Source organism: Passer montanus, unplaced genomic scaffold, assembly GCF_014805655.1.
Source record: "Passer montanus isolate IOZ18808 unplaced genomic scaffold, ASM1480565v1 scaffold106, whole genome shotgun sequence".
Lineage (NCBI taxonomy): Eukaryota > Metazoa > Chordata > Aves > Passeriformes > Passeridae > Passer > Passer montanus.
The window spans coordinates 2,945,938-2,964,563 of record NW_024357170.1 but is presented as its reverse complement, the minus strand read 5'-3'; the positions used below and the strand labels follow the sequence as shown (position 1 = coordinate 2,964,563).

General features: G+C 38.8%; 1 protein-coding gene and 1 long non-coding RNA gene across 29 annotated transcripts in view; one reads left to right on the top strand and one right to left on the bottom strand.

Annotated features, from left to right (window-relative positions):
* Positions 1-10,607, bottom strand: part of ABCC9 (ATP binding cassette subfamily C member 9) — a 69,899-nt gene extending 59,292 nt beyond the window's left edge. For 13 of the 28 annotated variants that reach the window (XR_005628725.1, XR_005628726.1, XM_039719677.1 and 10 more), the window contains exons 1-4: positions 9,810-10,036; positions 8,434-8,477; positions 6,328-6,467; positions 1,452-1,617 (exon numbers count right to left, since the gene is read on the bottom strand). Coding sequence is in view for 25 of the 28 variants with exons in the window: in XM_039719677.1 (XP_039575611.1) it covers positions 1,452-1,596 (145 nt within the window). In the remaining 3 variants the exon portion in view is untranslated. Of the gene's footprint in view, positions 1-1,451; positions 1,670-2,281; positions 2,547-6,327; positions 6,468-8,433; positions 8,478-9,214 lie in introns of all 28 variants that reach the window. The other 15 variants (XM_039719612.1, XM_039719554.1, XM_039719562.1 and 12 more) reach the window with 15 other exon arrangements.
* LOC120507322 lies at positions 9,478-12,057 on the top strand. The gene is made up of 3 exons (XR_005628730.1): positions 9,478-9,612; positions 10,658-11,087; positions 11,840-12,057. It is a non-coding gene; the product is annotated as an uncharacterized LOC120507322 (long non-coding RNA).
* Positions 12,058-18,626: the final 6,569 nt, after the last annotated feature.

The window sequence follows — 18,626 nt, the reverse complement described above, 5'->3', positions numbered from 1 at the left end:
ACAACTACTTGTCCTGATAATTAGCATACAAAATAGAAAACAAAGAATTACATACTTACATAAACAGCATGCAATTTAAAATGCTATATTTTTTCCTAACATTGTTACGAAATTGAGGGAATTTTCAGCAGCTGCAATACTATTTCAAAATTAATTGGCTAATACCTCTACAAAAATTGAAGCAGCATTTTATGTTAGAGTGTTCTAAAATATTATCTCTCAGACCCTGCAATGTACTTTCATCAAACACTTCTGCAAAAAGCTTTGTGCTTCAAGGATGACCTGCATCTCACCTCAAAGGAAGAGCCAGCACTGAGGTAAAAATCCAGCACTGTTGGAGAGAGTTTCCATAATCCTGGGGTTTCTTTCTAGTCTTTATAATTTGTTAGAATTAGTTTCTTATTCTCTTGCTTAATTATTTAATTAGTTTTTAGTCACTGGATCATGTCACAGTTAGGTACAGAGCGTCTTAGCCCACAGGTTCCTGTAGCATTTTATTCAACCACTTTGGAGTCTTTTTGCATGATGGAAGGCCTTAAATCTCATGTCCAAATACAGCCACAAATTCAAATCTTCCTTGGGGAAGAAATGCATTACCATCTACACATGCAATACCAGGAAGGTAACATGAAAGAACTGACATGGCATTTCTCATGCAGTTGTCAGGAGAATATTTATTTTCACTAATACTTTTGATGGTTATTCAAGTCTCATAATTTCCTATAATCAGTTAGAACACCGCTGTTTGACCTCTCAGTAAAAGTATTAAATTATATTTATTTGACCACTGCAAATTAACTGGGATAAAAAGACAACTGTAGAAAAAATATCATTAAACTACTAGCTTAGATGGGGTTTTTTACAAGACTATGTGAGTTAGAGCCCCTCCACTCTCCAACATTCCTCAAGAGAGATTTATCATTTCTTATTCTTTTATTTCTGTTGGGGGAAAAAAAAAATCTCTATTTCTCTACTTTTGTTTACAAATGTTGGCAAAAGAAGCAATTGTTCTATATTAAATATTTCCTACACCTGTCCTAGCCTTAGATCCAATCTGAACATTTTGGATATTCTCTGTAATTCATGTAACTTCAAGGAAATTCAGACCCACTGCCCTAAGTCTTCTAATATCTAAAAATAACAAAGGCTGCAAGTTGCCAATTTCAAATCTGAAGAAAACTTCTGCAGAGAGAAGTTTCACAGCAAATTTGGATCTGATCTCTCTGGTTCTTATACATCTCTTCATGCTAATTAGCTCAGATCTATATCTAAAATTCCCACATTTCAGCGGGTTGGCCTCACACCTCTGGGTGAAGCCATTCTTCCTCTCTTTTTTCTGAATTCATAAATACAAAACATCCAATGGTTTCACCAAGCCCATGCAAACATGACTGAATATAAACACATGCTTGAGTGTTTGTGGAATGGCAGAACTCCATGGAACAACTCACCAATGAACAAAATTGGGAAGGTGATAAACAGCAGGAAAACATGAGGGACCAAGTTGAGGGCATCCACAAAGCAGACGTTCCTGAGGACACCAGCACTGATGTTGTAGGCAGAGGCATTATCATTACCACAAAATGCAAGTCTCATCTCTCCAAGGGGGTCTGGCTACTACAGAAATGAGAGAAATGCTGACTACCAAGAGTGCCAGTATTCCTTTTGGCTAAAGACAAAATAAATATAATAATTACACAGGGAAAGAGCACACTGAAGAATCCATACAGAATAATACAACTGTATTTTTAAAATTATTTTGGGCTATGTCAAATACAAGTACATTAGAAGGCTGTGTTTATATGACATTAGTATTGTTTATATTTTGATAATATTGTTTATATTTAGCCACATTCATTATTTAAGTGCTATTTTTAAATACGTTATGCTATAACTTCTAGTGTTCACTATAGGCACAAACATTATGCTGCAATAGCTCTGTGAGAATATAAAGACAGAAAGTAGAAGATTTGAAAAATAAGTGTTTCCATTTCTCATAACAAAACTCAAATGAACGTAAGTTGACCTGTGTGTTGCTGTTTCTTTGGTGAGCCAAGACTGTCTATGCAATATCTCCAAAAATTTGTTGCACTGCATTCCCAGGGCAAGCTCCGAACCTTTGGTATTTGTGATCTGGCAGCTTTGCCTTCACTGATATTTTGTATTTCTTCATTGTCACATAGAACAATGGCCAAACACAGGAGACATTACAGAAAAATCATGAAATCTTAAACAAACTAGGTGGTACTGAAGATTGCCTAGACAGTAAATCAACACTTACGTTTGATCCTGAAAACCCTTAAACATGTGCTTAGACTCATCCCAGCAGACTCTGACTTCCATTACTTCTTGTGAGATTGTCTTTGTACATCATGATAAGCTCCTGTGTTCGTGCTTGCAGAGCATGGGCCATAGAGTGACTCAGAGTTATGTCCAGGTTCTGGCTTAAATCAACTTGTGCATCATTTATATTTTTAGTCTTCTTTACAAGAAGATGAAACAGGACTTCAAACAAAGTCTTTCCTTGCTCATTTCTTTGCCTGAGACTTACACAGAGCAACATAGTGTTGTAGAGTAAGTTGTGGAAAGTCATTTATCCACACCCTTTCCTCAAATTTTACATGCTAAAATAGAAGGAATGTATTTAATCAGCAAAGCATCTGTCTGCAAGAACGTTGGCATTAATTAACGTTTTGCAGAATCAGAACAAGATAGGGATGCAGAAAATGCATAAGTGCAGTTTAAAAACAACAAAAAAAAGTCAGGGACACTAGGGAGAAAAAGATTTCCTTCTTTCCTCATATAGTTATTAGTTCTGTACGTTGTTTAAACAAGATAATCATAACAAGGTAAGCATAAACTACACAGGTAGTCCCTTAGAGACAGAACAAACATGCAGATCATCACAAAAATATAGAATTCAAAGAAGCCTTTTGAATCTCTGCTAAACCCTCTGTTAGCTTTTAAGCAAGTTCTTTTTGGATCTGAAAATCACAACCCATATCAAAACACATCAGAGAAGAGGAGTTTCTTCGAAAGGAGTGTGATAAATGCCCTCCCTTTCCCAAATATATCTGCAGTTTATGGCTGAGATTTACCAAAAGTTAAGAAGAACTCTCATTCAGGTACTGAGGCAAAAGCTGAGGGTCAACCAATTCAAACTTCAGTAACCACTATCTGCTAACAGTCCACATGCTGTAACACAATTTGATGGAGATTTTGGCCCATTCTCTATCATGAATACAGTGATATGACCACTATCATTCTATAATTTTATTTTTATACCAAAATAGATTCATGAATACATAAGGCTAGTAACAAAAAATAAACATTCTGTTAATGCAGGAGCTGTCTGAATATAACAAGGAGTTATTAGCAAAACAAATAAGGAACTTAAAAAAAAACTACACAGAGGTTGTTTGGGTTTAATTTGTGAAAGCTTGACATGTCTTCTTTAAGGGAAACATAATCATAATAGTAATCTCTTGAAAATCAGAAGTGCTGTTTCCTCGTTTTTATCGAGGGTCAGAAGTCCAAAGCAGTTTTGCTAGGAATTTTCCTCCCTTTCCCACAAGGATGACTCTCTTCTGAAGCAGCATAAGATGCTGTTGTGGTCTAGTGGCTGGAGTGGTACTGAAAGGCAGGAGAATTCTGGGTTCAGATGAGCACTGAATCATTGACTCCTTGTGTTGATTTTTGACTAGAAGCCAAAAGCTATCTGGGAAAAGGATGAAAACCACATCCAAGGGAAGCTAAGGGAACTGTTGGTTTTTTCCCATTTGTCTGGAAGGGAAATAGAATAGAGGGCAGCAAATGTTCAAGTGAATGACTATTAACTCCAGGGAGAGTGTTTTCTCCTAACTAGAGACCACCATCAGTTTGCAGTGGTTTCCCATCACACCTCAAACAATAGTCACTAAAAGCTCTTGTGCAAGATGCATCTTTGAAGAATCACATCTGAATCTTCACAAGAATCTATGCTGGGCCTAGTTTTGTGATGGAGTATCACAAACAGTATAGTATGGAGTACCCAGTAACACTTAAAACCAATTGTCTTTTGCACATTGCCAGGGCTGAAAAAAGAACCTGGTCCTATTAATTAATACTGATATCTAGAGACAGTGCCCATCATACTGGTGATCTTTTCCAAGAGAGGGTAAGGGCAGTCTATTCACAATTCTTTTGTTCATTCGAAAAAAAAAAAAAAAGAGAAGTAGAATTTAATTGCCTTCACTTAAAAACAAGAGAGAAAATCAAGCCTAGGTTGGTTAGTTTGTAAAAATTCCCAGAAAAAAAACCAAAAAACATGGCAAATGAAATGAGATAGGGTAGTTGATACTAAATTCCTAAGGTTTTTTGATCAGAAAACCTCATAATGAATCAGTTTATCTAGTGACCATGTTCATTAAACTTCCATAGGCTTAAAATCTATCATAATATTCTGGTCAGCCTTGTGATGCTGTGCTGCCCCAATGCAGCTTTGGCCTCATAAAATGCTAAATCATAAAATGTACAATTTCCCTGTTTAGCAGCGCTCAGCTCAGGACACACATCCAGTACAGTTTGTCACTGATAGGGAATAGAGGAGATAAGAACTGTGGCAGCATTAGCAGTACAGTGATGCTTCCTTCCTTCCACCCATTTTTCCATTTCCACTGTGCTGGGAACAAGCTGTGGCTGGAAGTGCAGGAGTCATATTCTACATCTGTTGGCACGTCCCAAATTTCATAACACCTGCTGCTGGCAGTTCTCTGGATCTTCAAGAATGATGTATGAAAACACCCTGTACTACCTTAGAGCTCTGAGAAATTAGATCATCTCCTTGTGGGGAGAGAGGAACAACTCCATGCTTCCCTTCCCATCCATTTCTGGTTCAGAAGGCAGATCCCACACACCCTCCACAGTTTTGTGACTCAAACTGCTGGACCTTGCTCTGTTTTTTGGAAAACTTAGATACAGAGGAGACTCTGGAGGTGGAGACATGCACAGAACCATCATCCCCTGGAATAAAGCATGCAATGTAGTTCCTGCCTCTTGGCTCAAGTTTCCTAGATAAGGGAAATAAACTGGATGAAGTTTTGCTGATATCAAAGGGAGGATGCTTTGCCTTTACAGTCAATGCCCTTTGGTTTGAGGCTGAAATTAGCCATTGCTTTCTGCAGCATCAGGGCATGCCTCCAGAAGCTCATTTTCATTATCCTCAAAGTTTAACAAGCTGTGCTCTTCTCCAAAGAAGGACAGAAAGAAAGCCCCTGAGGCAGAAGAACAAATCCTTGATTTCTCTAGACAGTACAGGGTATTTTTCAACAATGCTTTTGCAGCTCCACTAAACAGGAGTTGGACCATGACAAGTTTTCATATGCAATCACTCATCCAAGAAAACAGTGCAGCCTTCAGTCTTTTTCAAATAAAAATTTCATAATATAATGGCAAAATTTCTTATGCCCATGCTCAGATCCCATGCTTGGATAGTTCAGTGTAGCTGAAGAAGGACAAATTTTTATGGCTGCAAACAGAGTAAGCTTCAGACTAATTAAAGAGTCAAAGTTACACTTTTAAACAGCATTTGAGTGTTGCACATTAAAGAGATCTTTAATAATTCTAAGAATTTTAAAGAGTTTTAAAAGGCATCAGCTACACTGGCTTTTAATGAGTCCTAGTTTTGAAAGCTTTCACTCAAAAAACTGAGCCTGGAAATTAAGACAGTTTGAAGATCTTGATTGCAGTTACCCAGTGAAAGAGTGAAAAAGCACCATTCCCTTCTTTCTGTACAATCAGAAGATTATATGAAATGAAAATGTGAAAATTAATAACAATAAATTTAAAAAAAAAAAAAGAAAAAGAAAAAGAAAAAGCCAAAACATGAAGAAAAGAAAAATTGCAGTTGTGCTTAGTATTATAACTCATTGAAAACAGCAGCAGGAAAGGAAGATGGAACATTTCTATGACTGACCACTGAACAAATTTGGTTTCCTGAATAAAAATTAAACTATTAAACTATTCTTCACTTGGCTTTTACTCTACTAGTAAGCAAATGCTGGGCTTCAGTTAGAAGCCCAGCATTTGCTTACTAGTAGAGTAAAAGCCCTCCACATCTGTAGAGAGGGAAAAAGAGATGCCTTGCTCACATGAGGAAGTGTTGTTTGTTTCTCGCCACGCTGAGCTTTATGCAAGTACATAACTAAATACACTGAATACTTATTCTGTATTTCCCACCAAAAAAATGAGAGAATGCTAATCACACAGAACAGCAAAACCCATAATGCTGAAGGTCTTTGAATTAGACCTAAGCAAATCAGAATACAGAGCTCACTCAAGTTTTCCCACCTTGTGGTCAAAGGTGATTTTCTCCTTCCCGAAGATGAGGAGGCAGACTTTTTAGGCCGCAGTAAGTATGTGGTGAGAGATCAAATGGTAAATGAGGTAAAACTCATCTGTAGAGCCACAGGAGAAATTTGAAGAGATTTCTGTTGTAACAGGGATGGAAGAGATTAAAGCCTTTAATGCTAGACTCAATGCATTCCACAGCAGCAGCTACCCTCCTACACCTGCCAGGACCCTTCCTTGGGAACACTGGAAACAGCACCACCTGGAAGGGTACACAGGTGAATTAAATAGCAAAGCCAGGTGGGTTTATCAGCCTCTGCAGTCTGCCTGCATTGCTGTGGGCTCACAGTTCAGCAGAGAGCCACACATAGTTTAGTCTCACAATTAACAGTCCTAATCACTCGCTGTTCCCAAGATAAGAAGCCCTGTTCACATCAAGCTCGACATCAGATCTGAGCTGCTGCAGCTGTACTACTTCAATTCCCAAGCTGGCTCATGCAGGACTGTCTCAAGGACATAACACTGGAGAAATGTCCACCAGCCTCTTAGCAAAACTTTATCTGCGGGTCCCAAAGGAAGGGAGAGGCACTGGAAAACAAAGGTCTCTTCTTCTCATATGCATTGACCTTTTCTCTAAGCTCATGCACAGGTTGGAATCTTTGGAGCTGAAAGCTTCTCTGCAGGAAGATGGCTTTGACTGGCCAATAGCAATGTCTGAACAAAATGGGAGCAGTCTAACTACCACATTGAAAAAAGAAACCATGTAACCTAAAAGTGAATATTCTGGAGAAAACAGATGAAGGGGTAGAAAGTTATTTTGAAATTTGTTGGTCATCTGCAGTTATGAACCGCTATTTCTCATCAGGTAGTAGCAGCCATTCAGAACAACTGTTGAGGGGCTCATAAACTAATTTTAAAAGACAATGTTATCTATAGTCATTGCAAAAAAATGGCTTTCCCAGAGAAAGTTTCACTTGCTGTTGAATACAGTAGGCCAACAAGTTATGCTGGGGTAATTGCAGCAATGTGGGTACATCACAATTTGCTTCACTCCTAATTATAGCAGGAATGTTACACTTTATAATAATGTTGCCAAGCATGCTGGGTTTAATCTATCATTTCAGACATGTAAATGTAGTAACGGACTGAGATCATCTGATAACAAGCATGTGCCATCTGAGGACATCAGCTACATTCAGCAACCCAGCAGGAGTGCCAAGTGCCAGGTAATTTTTGTTTTAACATTTGTAGGCTGGAAGGCCTTCGTCTTTCTAGGTTACTGCCAAATTACTCACTTTAACTTCTGTCTTTATGAACTCTACAACTCATCAGATATTCTCAGAGGTGTTTTTTCCTTCTCCCTTTGAGAATGACCTGTGCTGAATAGTCAGTATGAGCTAAAGCCATCAACCAAACTTCACCGAAGAGGAGAATGGAAAGAACAATCAGGAGGATGGGCCCATGTTGGTACCAGTGGAAGGCAAGTTTCAGCTCTCCTTTACATCATTTGGGAATCTGCTTCCCTGTTGGTTTACTTTAATGAGGATGTGAACTATCTGAACAGCAGTTCACCCTTCAATGAAATAGCTAAAAAATCCTTCTCGTCTTTTAAGCATTTAAATTTTTATGCTAGGGTCCCCACTACTGGCAACTTAAGACCTCCTGGTTTTAGGCTAAGGTGGACAGACATAGTCATAAGAGAATAAACAGAAAACAGAACAAAAGTGATTAATGAACAAATATTCACTGTGAAGAAGAGAGAAGTTTTGGGAAGAAAGAAAATAGGTCAAAGTCGTAAACAAGGAAATGACAAAACATTGAACCCTAAACACTCACAAATCTCATTTTAACAAGCATAAATGGGGATTCTCAGGGCACTAAGCCAGTTCATGAGATATATTTTCCATAAGCAATTCCGAAGAAGACAGTGGAAAAATGATAGATAATCTAAATTTCCATCAAAATTATGAGAACATCCTCACCAAGTACAAAACTATAACACTCCTTAATTAGGATTATTTTAAAATGTTAAAAAGACATTTTAACTAACTTAAGGGTCTTTTAAAGTGGACTTAAAAATCTTCATATTCAAGAGTTTCATCTTACCTGAATTATCACTCTGATCGTCATGCTCTGCAAGGTACTTATGACTACAAAAAAAAATATATAAGTACACTCCTCAGGTGGAGCTTGTTTGGGGGAATAAGAATATTTTGAAAACATTTATTGAAGTAGTTCTCTTGTCCACACTTTAAAAAAAATTGATAGTTGCACTTCCTAATTAAAATATATCTGTTTACAGAGCATACTTGTGTCTCAGTTCAGATCAAATTTCATGTTGGTCTTAGATATAATGTGCATTATATGCCCATATATACATAAAAACATGTATGTATATACATATGTGTATGCATATAGGTGCAGGGTGAAGAAAATACTCAGAGTTATACAAAAGTACTTAGTTCCTATCTTCTACAAAAAAGTAAAAATTGTCTTTCTTTCTGGAATTTCCTGTAGTAAATTTTAACTAAGGACAAATGGTTAATTTATAGCTTTGAATGGAAGGCCTAACTGAGATTTCCCACAGATTTTAGGTTAGTGCTCTGAATCTTTTTCCTTTCTATGTTGAACCCTTCTAGTTTGGTCTTCTTACCTTCCTAAAAACACTCTAACCCAATTCATTGTGATCTATAGTCTTGCAAAGAGTGCTGCTGAGGTAACGGCAGAAAGCACTGTCCCTTTAAAATCTACTTAATCAAAAATGACCCAATACAAAATACAATTTTCTTTTATTCCTTATTTAAGCTGTGACCACCTAAGCTCCACAGACCCCTCTTCCTTGCTAAGCTCTGTCCCAGCTCCTCTGGGCCTCAGGATGATGAATTACCTCTGGTGCTTCTCAGCATTCGCAGAGCTAACTGCCGTGTGCCACAGCCTGATCCAAACGGTGCTGAAGTCAATGCAAAGAATCTCATTGACTTCGGGCGCCTTCTGGATCAGGCTCCAAACACAGGCTAAATCGCAACGGCAGTGGTGCTAAACAGCCTATTGGCAATGCAAAGCATTTCACAAAAACATCTGCACACATCTAAATGCGTCGCCTTTTTTTTTTTTTTTTCTTCTTTCTTTTTTGGAAAGCTTCTCCACACAATGCGATCCCCAACACCAGCGTGCTACGCTGCCTGCTGTAAAACCATCGACTTCACATTGCCAAGACAGGACAGTTTAAAAAAAGAAACATAACCCTGTGAACAGCAGCAAAGAAAACATCAGCAGGAGGGGAAGGTAAAGGCTGAGAACGCCTGTGAATGGAAAAGCAAAAAGAGATTGGAGTTGAAGTCCCAGGAAAGAACGAGGAGCAGCCCTGTCCCACAGATATAAAGGGAAGGAGGAAGAGGAGGTGGTTAGTGGGAGATAATGGGGGGAGGGTCATCGCATGCCCCGTTTGGTTACTGAATGTTAGATCAAACACTGCAGCTTACCTTTGTAAACACAACCCCAAAATACCAACCTAAAGTGTCACTCGGTTGTGCTATGTGATCAATATCATCCCGATGGCAGGATTTTCCTCCACTTAGTGAAGCCGCTCCAAGCCCTGGAGTGGATTATTTTTAGTCTGGTGATGGGAAGATCAGCTGCTGCCTCCTATCGGGTTTCCAAAATGCACAAACTCTTCTTGCCTTTCTTACTCGCTGAAGGGGGCAGGAAACTGGGAAGAGATAGGCAAGCAAAAAGAACCAATTTTTCGCCTCCTGAAGCTACAGTCCCCTGGGATTTTTTTTCTGCTTGCTTTTATTTTAATTTTTCCCTCTCTGGAGCAGTAAGATTCCAAGAAGCTGCACTGCAGTACATTGCAGACTATTAGCAGATGGCTATTCTGAAGTAATTAATTTAGACAAGGTAGTCTAACTTTTGGCAAGCTTGCAGAGATTCAGCTTTTGATTTCTATGTAATTAATCTTGGATTATTTGAATTTGACAACATAATTTTGCATGTTTTTCACCATATTAAGCAGAAAAGTCTACTCAGATATTTTACTTTACTCACTTACCTAAGTCCCTCCAGCTCTTCTGCTTAAAATATAGACCAAACCTCACTTTTTGATCACACAGGTCTGCTTCTTGTGAAATGGCTTTTTAAATACTTGAAATAAAATTCCAGACTAATTCAATGCTCATACCAGGAATACAGTTTTGAACACAATAGCCCTTATTAACATGGGATAACATTTTTTAGTTGCAAAATCCATGATATATGTTTAGTTAGAGGTAAAGAAGTCCCAAGAGAGCCCACATGTGGTCAGTTGGTTTGTTTGCACATTTTCTCACAGGGCAATCAAACAAAGGTGAACCAAGATTTGGATTTTTCCATTGTGACAGTTTCACTTGAGCCTTACAACTTGAGGCCATAAATTGCAAAGATCTAGGACGTGTGGTGCAGCACCAGACATGTGGCAGGTGGTTTTGAGTACAGCTGTTGGAATCACAGAATAGACTGAGTTGGAAGGGAGACACAAGGATCACCCAGACCAATTCCTATTCCATCATTCAGTACTGAAGCTGGAGGCCCTTGGGACAGAATTCTGCCTAGACCTCGCAGAATCCAGGGATTGCATCTAGATCATTAGAGAGCAAATGGTTTCCAACGGATTGAAGTCAAAGGTGTTTCGATGCTTCCATGGATGGTATTACAGAGAATGCTGAGCTGAGAATGGACTTGGATGGCTGAGGCCAAACACTGCAGGATTTATCAAAACCTTGGTAAACCCAGGCTGCTCCTTTTTCTCTGATGTTTCAAACCTGACTGTTGTAGGGATAAGAAATCAGAAACCTCAGAGCTAATTAGTACATTTTCTTAGCTCCCATTGATTTGAAATACCAACACAGCTTTACACTTCAATAGACCTCAACAGTTCTCCAACACACTTTAAAATCTTTGAGTTTACTTTTTTTTCCCCCCTTTATTTCATCCCTTTTCATGTATGAAGTGCTTTAGAAAAAAGATTATGGATTGAAAGTCTGAGTTCTGCTATATATCTATGTTTATTAAAGATTTTTTTTTAAATAAAAAAGTTTTATCCCATCTAATCATCTGAAATAGCATTGTAATGTAATATTTTTGAAAATACATTTAATTTCTGACAGAAGTGAGTAATATTTATGGTCACAATTGTCTTCACCAAAATACGAATATTTAGTTCACTGTTATTCAGTTCTGTCTTTTCTACAAAATTGTTTAAACAGGAAGAAAAAAATAAGGCAGAATGAACATGGAATCAGCCAGCATGTTTCATTTTGCTGTTTCTAAATGGGATGCTATCATTTCTCTACATGACAAGCTAAAGTGTTTTGAAATGCATTTTTAAAGGATTAAGAAAAATTAAAAGCTCTGAAATGTCAGAACACTCAGCCCTGATCTGGCATTTTGTATCAGGGCTTTTCGATTTGTCAGGGGGAAGGAGGGGGGAAGGAGAGGGAAAAAATGGCAATTACAGGAATTCAAAATGTTTCAGGGAATGTTTGGACGTTTAAATGAATGGAAACAACCACAGGCGGAACCTCAGGTACCCCCACGTCCAGGACGTCACCGGTTTTCCCAGTCAGCCTCCACAAGACGAAATCTGGTACCGACATCTCTCCAAGCCGAGGGTGATTCAGCTGCAGAGGTGCCAGCAGTGCGGGACCGAACCGGGCACGGCACTGCCGCCCTGGCAGCGGATGCGGTGGCGGAAGGAGGCATTGCGGGGGGGGGGTGGGGGGAGGAATGTAGGGAGGATGCGGAGTGGGATGCAAGGAAGGCTGCGGGGAAGTATGCGGGAAGGGATACGGGGAAGAATGCAGGGAGGAATGTGAAGAAGGATGCGCCACCCTCTCGGGCTCCCGCGGCCGCTACCGGGGCACTCACTGGCGGCGGGAGTCCCTCCGCGGGCTGGTGGCCGCGGCCCCGGAGCGGGGGCAGTGCCTGACCATGGCGGATGGGCAGATTAAAGGCAGGAGCTGCTTCACCTGATGGCTTTAGGGAGGGAGAGGCAGAATGCAAAATATTCTAAGTGGATCTTAACAAAACCGCCGAATTTTGGCTTCTTCGTTCTGTTCTATGGCCTGGCCGGCTCTGATTTCCACACCCTGCTGGGCTTCCATCAGCTTGGCCAGCTGAAACCAAAAGAACCAAAATGGTGGAAGAATAACATGTGTGGGGAAAGGTTTTCATAAATTAGGACTCACCAATGTGAGGAAAATTACCCAACAGGCACTGCAGTGTGGATTTATTTGCCACAGGTCCTGGCTGAGCACTTTCCACCTGAATTGTCTTGGTTTAATATTTAACTCACTAACCAGGAAAGGAAGGTGGCTGCACTCTGGACTCTGCTCACATAACAAGCTGTTCTGGTTTCAGCTGCCAGCAGCTTTCTCTGCCATTTCCCATATTGTGGGCCAATTCATACGTGCCCTTCTACAGCATTTATGGCAGTCAAAGCACTGGGCCATAATGAGTTTCCACTTATTAGCCAGACTCAGGGAGATGCCTGCAGGCTCCTTGTCTTTTCCATTTCTTAGGTGAAGAGCTGAAATCGTCGTCATTTCATCCACTAAAGTGGCTGTTTTGGAGAAAACTTCTCATTGTGCTGAACTGGATAAATTCCTTGACTGATTTTAAACCAACGTAAATAATTTATACCAGGACTTTATGCTAATAAAAAAATCAGAGTCAATTATATAAGTTATGGACTATTTTGCTTCTAAAATTGTCACAGTGACAGAATCCCCACAGTGCTGTGTCAGAACTTGTGCCACCGTATAAAAAGATCAGACTGACACAGCTTTCAAGATTAGTTTTACTTACAGTTACAACCCTACTTAAAAAAAAAAGCTTGCAGTTTTCTTATTTCTTATTTTAATTACACATTGCTCATTTTAGCTAAAGAAAAATTAATGGATCTAACAAGACAATTGTAATGAAGTAGCAAAGAAATTTTTTTTAATGTCAGAAAATTCAGTCTGTTCTTTGCATAAATTCTCTGTCTGTTTAAAATATTTATTGTTATTAAGGGGAGAGGGGGGAGGCAGTAGAAGCTTAGTATTATTTGAAATATTTTCCACAGCTTTTCTTAAAAGTCATCATTCCTGATTTCTATGGAGAAAAATGTTGTGGAAAATATATACAGCAAAATTTCAACAGAGCAATCTAAGTAGTGAACAACTCTATATGGAGAAGGATGAGAAAATCTCAGACCTCAGAGTTCATCTCTATAAAAGGTGTAGAAAGCTACAGACCTTGAACATGGATTTACAAAGCTTCTGATCTTTGAGGGACAACGGCGCCATGGTGGAGGCAGACACACCAAATACAATACTACCATTTCGTGGGATCTCCTCTGGTCAAGGTGACCCCGAGGAGTGTTAAAAAGTCTCTTTTCCCCAACCCAGCTGTCGAAGAAGAAATCAGAAGTCTTCAGCTGTTGTTCTCATGGTTGCTTGTTATTTCTTATCTAAAACATTTTCTGTTTGGCCTGTCGGGGTCTGTTCTGCAGATCAGTCTGAGGCATACTCTGCCCACCCCCAGGCTGGTGTTGTCTTTTATACTATAAACTATGTATTTGCTATTTACAGTCATGTTCCAATACCTATGACCTGTGTTAGACAGTGACTTTCTACTCTAAATCAATCCCAAAGTGCCACCATCACCAAGAAGATGAAGGCTAGGAAGAAGAAGGGAGAAGAACAGGACAATGCCCAAATCCCTCCATCTTGTCTCCTAGACCCCCATAGTAAAATTCTTCAAAATTCCACCTTTCACCCTGTGACAACTACTGTTATGCTACTTAAACTTTTGTGACTTGTAATTCTTCATATAAAGTTGGTAATTTGCTCCATGGGTTGAGATAGAATTCCCAGGTGTCTTTTGGCTTCCTGCCAGGGTCTCCGAACCCCTGCCAGGGCTTTGAGCCATCCAGGGCATCCAGAGAGATGTCCTGGGTTCTGACAACTATTTGCCTTGGTAGCTCTTGATCTTGGCAAGACCCTGCACACAACACAATTTTTCAAATCTCCAGGTTTACTTGTTCTGTTTGACAAAGGCTGTTTTACTAAAACAAAACAAAACAAAAGAAACAAAAAAAACCAAAACCAAAACAACCCCACAACAAACCACCAACACAGGCAACCAAACACATGTGGTTTGCATTACACTATTTTTTTTCCTTAAAAACCCAAAGTCTGAGAGCTATTCCTTTCGTATTGAAGGGCTTTTCAAGGCTGTCAAAGATAATGCAAGATCTCCACATCCTCTGAGAGTAAAGGAGTTGCATCATAAATATCATAAAGCAAACCTTATGTACTACAATTTAGATTCTACCAAACCCATAGACCCACTTGTACTATAAATTACAATGATATTGCAGATTTTACATGTATGTCTGTGTGTGAGGAACTGGGGAAAAGGGGATTATTTTTGTTTTTAAATAATCACAGAATCATTAAGGTTGGAAAAGACCGCCAGGGTCATCAGGTCCAACCTGTGACCAATCCCTACCTTGTCACCCAGCCCAGAGCACTGAGTGCCAGCCACATCCAGCTGTTTCTTGGATACCTCCAAGGATGGGGACTCCCTCCTCTGGGCTATATTGGATTTGAGGCTGACAGTGGACAATCCAGACCATCCTTTTGCACTGCCCAGAAAATCTTCATTATTTCTAACCCAGTAAATCCACCAGTCAGATTTTAAACCCTCTGCAACCAAATCAGAACTAACGTGGGATCAGGTTCATTTTCTCCCATTAAACTCAACAAGGCATCTACATTGTTAAGTCCCATTTACAAATGCTGGCTTTTAGACATGCAGTAGTCAGAAATAATTTTGGGTGTTTAATTTCACAGTGAATGCCTGAAAGGGGCATTAGATACTAAACACAGAACTTGCCTCATGGAGCATTAAATGGCAGATGCTTGATTGCTTATGTGTCTGCCTGCTACTAGACTCTCTAGATAGCATTTTGAGAGAAAAATACATTTTCAGATGATTATTCTTTTCATTCTAAAGCAGATACAGAAGACAGTGGGAACTAATTCCACCCTGGATATGATTATTTCATCCCCTGGAGAATGACAGTGTCTATATGATTAAAGTTTTGAAAACTTTACCTGTATCTTCCTAGTTTTTTCTTATTTTGGGGTATGGAAATAAATTTTTAGTCTGATATATTTTTGCATTTATATTTTAAAAGGGCAATAACCATGACAAGTGTCTGGTAGAGGCCATCCCTACCATTCTTACTACACCTGGTAGAACGCACACAGAATGTCTCCCACATACCTTTCCATCTCTCATTGTAATTCCAGAAGTTTTCCTACTTAAGACCTGCCACATTCTACGCCGGGAAAAATGTATAGCATAAGGAAAAACAAATAATCAAAACTATTAGAAATCTCTTTGATAGGAAAAGATGACATTCATTTGCCTATACTGACCCTAAAATCTGACATCTGTTGCATGCAAAATACAGTTTGCTCTTTTTTCCTGTTATTTGTTCCATATAGAATACATTCTTTAAAATCCACTACCTTAAGAGGATGTATTTATCTTTAAGAAGATTCATATCTTTTTTTGCAGTCAAGATATGCCTTGCTTTCAGAGAAACATTCAACCATAAATGGTCCCACATCTGCCTTTTATCTAAATCCTCATCCTCTAGTCTCTGAAGCTGCACATTGTAAGCTGGAAACTTCTTAACAAATCTCTGTTCAGACTTCTGGGAACAGAAAAGAACTTCTGTTCAAATTCATTTCCATAAAAAGAACAAATCTCAAATACATTTCAAATCATTGTGATATCACACTTTATGTTGTATTTCAGTTAATGACTGGTCATCCAGGTAATTCAACTGCTGCAGATTAAGTTCAGGATTAAGTTGAGGATTTAGTACATTCTGCCATGTCCTTTGTATTATTTGCTACCCCTGTACTTAGCACAAAATACTATGTCCTGGATCTCAGATCTTTTCTCATTCTCTTCTACCTAATGTCATCCGTTACCCTTGCTGGAAATCAGGGAATGGTAATGTAAATCTAAAGTCCATTTCATAGTGCACAGAACTTTATCAAATCTCACTTTACATGGATTGAAATTGGGAATAGAAATTAATCAAAATATCAAGATTAAATTAAAATTACTCTACTCCTTTACAGTAGGACGTGTCAATGGCCCAGCAGTGGAAGACAGTGTCATAGCAGAAAACAAATTTGAAAAAAAATTAAAGTTTCCTAAATTATCCAGCTATCAGCATACTGCAGAAACTTTATGTCACAAGGAATATTGCAGCCACAGATTCACCCAAAACACTTTCTGAAGCTCCTGGGTAAGGTGTATCTGAGGTACTTGTGTAATACTTCATCACAGGCCTGTGACACCAGTCTAACAGCATGGTCAAAGGGTTCATATAAGTAAATTAAAAATGGGATAAATTCTTACAACACAATTGGTTCAGGTCCAAGACAGCCACAATACCATATGGTACAGAAATTCAACAGCCTTTGTGGTGAAAACAGCAGTTCCTGGGGAACAGCAATAGCAAAACACCTCCCTGAAGTGCACAATGATTCCAGGCAGACTCTTGGCAGACAGCATTAAGATTTATTAATGTGACTTCAGGGACATTTACATCAAATTTGCTGTAATAAAGCAAAAGGTCTGAAAAATGTAAAAGGGAATTAAACAAACTTTCATTATTGTTCACTGTCTGTTTTACATCTTGTCCTTGTAGTAGTGAAGAGCAGCACCATCTCATTTCAAGTGGCCCAATGGGTTCTTTTTCATTTTTGCCTAAGAAATGTTGGCCCACTGAGGCAATCTGGACACCATCAAAATAATAATATGACCAAAACCACTCTAGCCAAATCTTCATTTTGTGAATTGGTATGTAAATGGACTGCACTCAGCTATTCTGATTAACTGATTCTTCGCTGCTCCCAGTTATCTCAGGAAGCCCCTGCTGGTCTATGTGCAATGCTGTGTGTAACATGTTAAGCATTCTCACTCTAGCGGCAATTAAAAATTAACCCCATCTGTACAATCCAGACCCAAATCTGGTCTGCAGATGCATCATCATCGAGCAGTTGCTTCAAATTACAGGGTTTTATCTACAATGAGATTTTTTGAGCCAGTTTACAGCAACTGACTGCAAGACAGGGCTGAAGGATGTCTGTGAGAAGTTGCGTTTAAATTTGAACCATAAGGCAACAGCCACTAGTGGTAAGAATCATAGACATAGGACGTGTTGTGCCTGAACAGATTAAATGACATCCCCAGGAGGTCTAACTCCCATTTCCCTCTTCAGAAAATTCTAGATGGAAATATGAGTTCATATGTACAATACTCATTCTATACATTGTAGGGTGTCCTGAGCAGCTGATGTGCATGTGAACTCTTTTATTTAGACTAAAGCGCCACAACAAACTCACTTTATCTGTTGCTATGGCAATACTATGTTGTTGGAAAAAAGTAGCTAATGCTATTGTGATTCATGTCATTCCACAGAACTGAGAAAGAAACTGAGAAAAAGTGAGGGGAAAAGAAAGGAGAGACAGGATGTCTCTGGGAATATTTGTGTCTTTCAGGGAAAATACAGCTGCACATCCTTCTTCATTGAGCAGACCCTTTGGAGGTACTTTCGTCTGAACTGGATATTTCGCTAAATCATTACTCAGCCCAGGTGGCTGGTGTTTAATTAAACTGGTTCAATGCTAGTTGATAGGAAAACCACAACTAGCATAATTGGTTGGAATTTTATTTTGAAAAGTTTTTGTTACTCTTACTCATTAAAAAAAGAAATAAGAAGTATTTATGTTATGTATTTACTTTTTACTTACAAAAATACAATAATTGTTCATACTTTTACTTTTTTCTCCCTCTTTTATTTCTTCCCTCCTTTTAGAAGCAAAACACAGAGGAAGAAACGGGAAAATCTTATTTTTCTGATATTTTTAGTGTCCATAGTACCTTGTATTTGTAGAGATGACAATTATAATAACATTGTGGAAACTCTTATGTGTGAAAAGTTTATCTTTCTTTTTCCTATGACATTTCTTTCAGCATTTTCAAAATGCAAAATCCGAGGCTCCATATTTTGAAAGTTTTCTTTCTTAAGAAGCAGTGTTAACAGTGTTCCTACTGAAGCTGGGAGAAGATGCAGATTCCTGAATGCCTAAGGAAACTTCCAGAGCTAAAAAGAGAGACCTTAATTGAAGTAACAGAAGATGGGGAAATATGGAGCGATGCAGTTATTCAATGTATTAAACATTTTA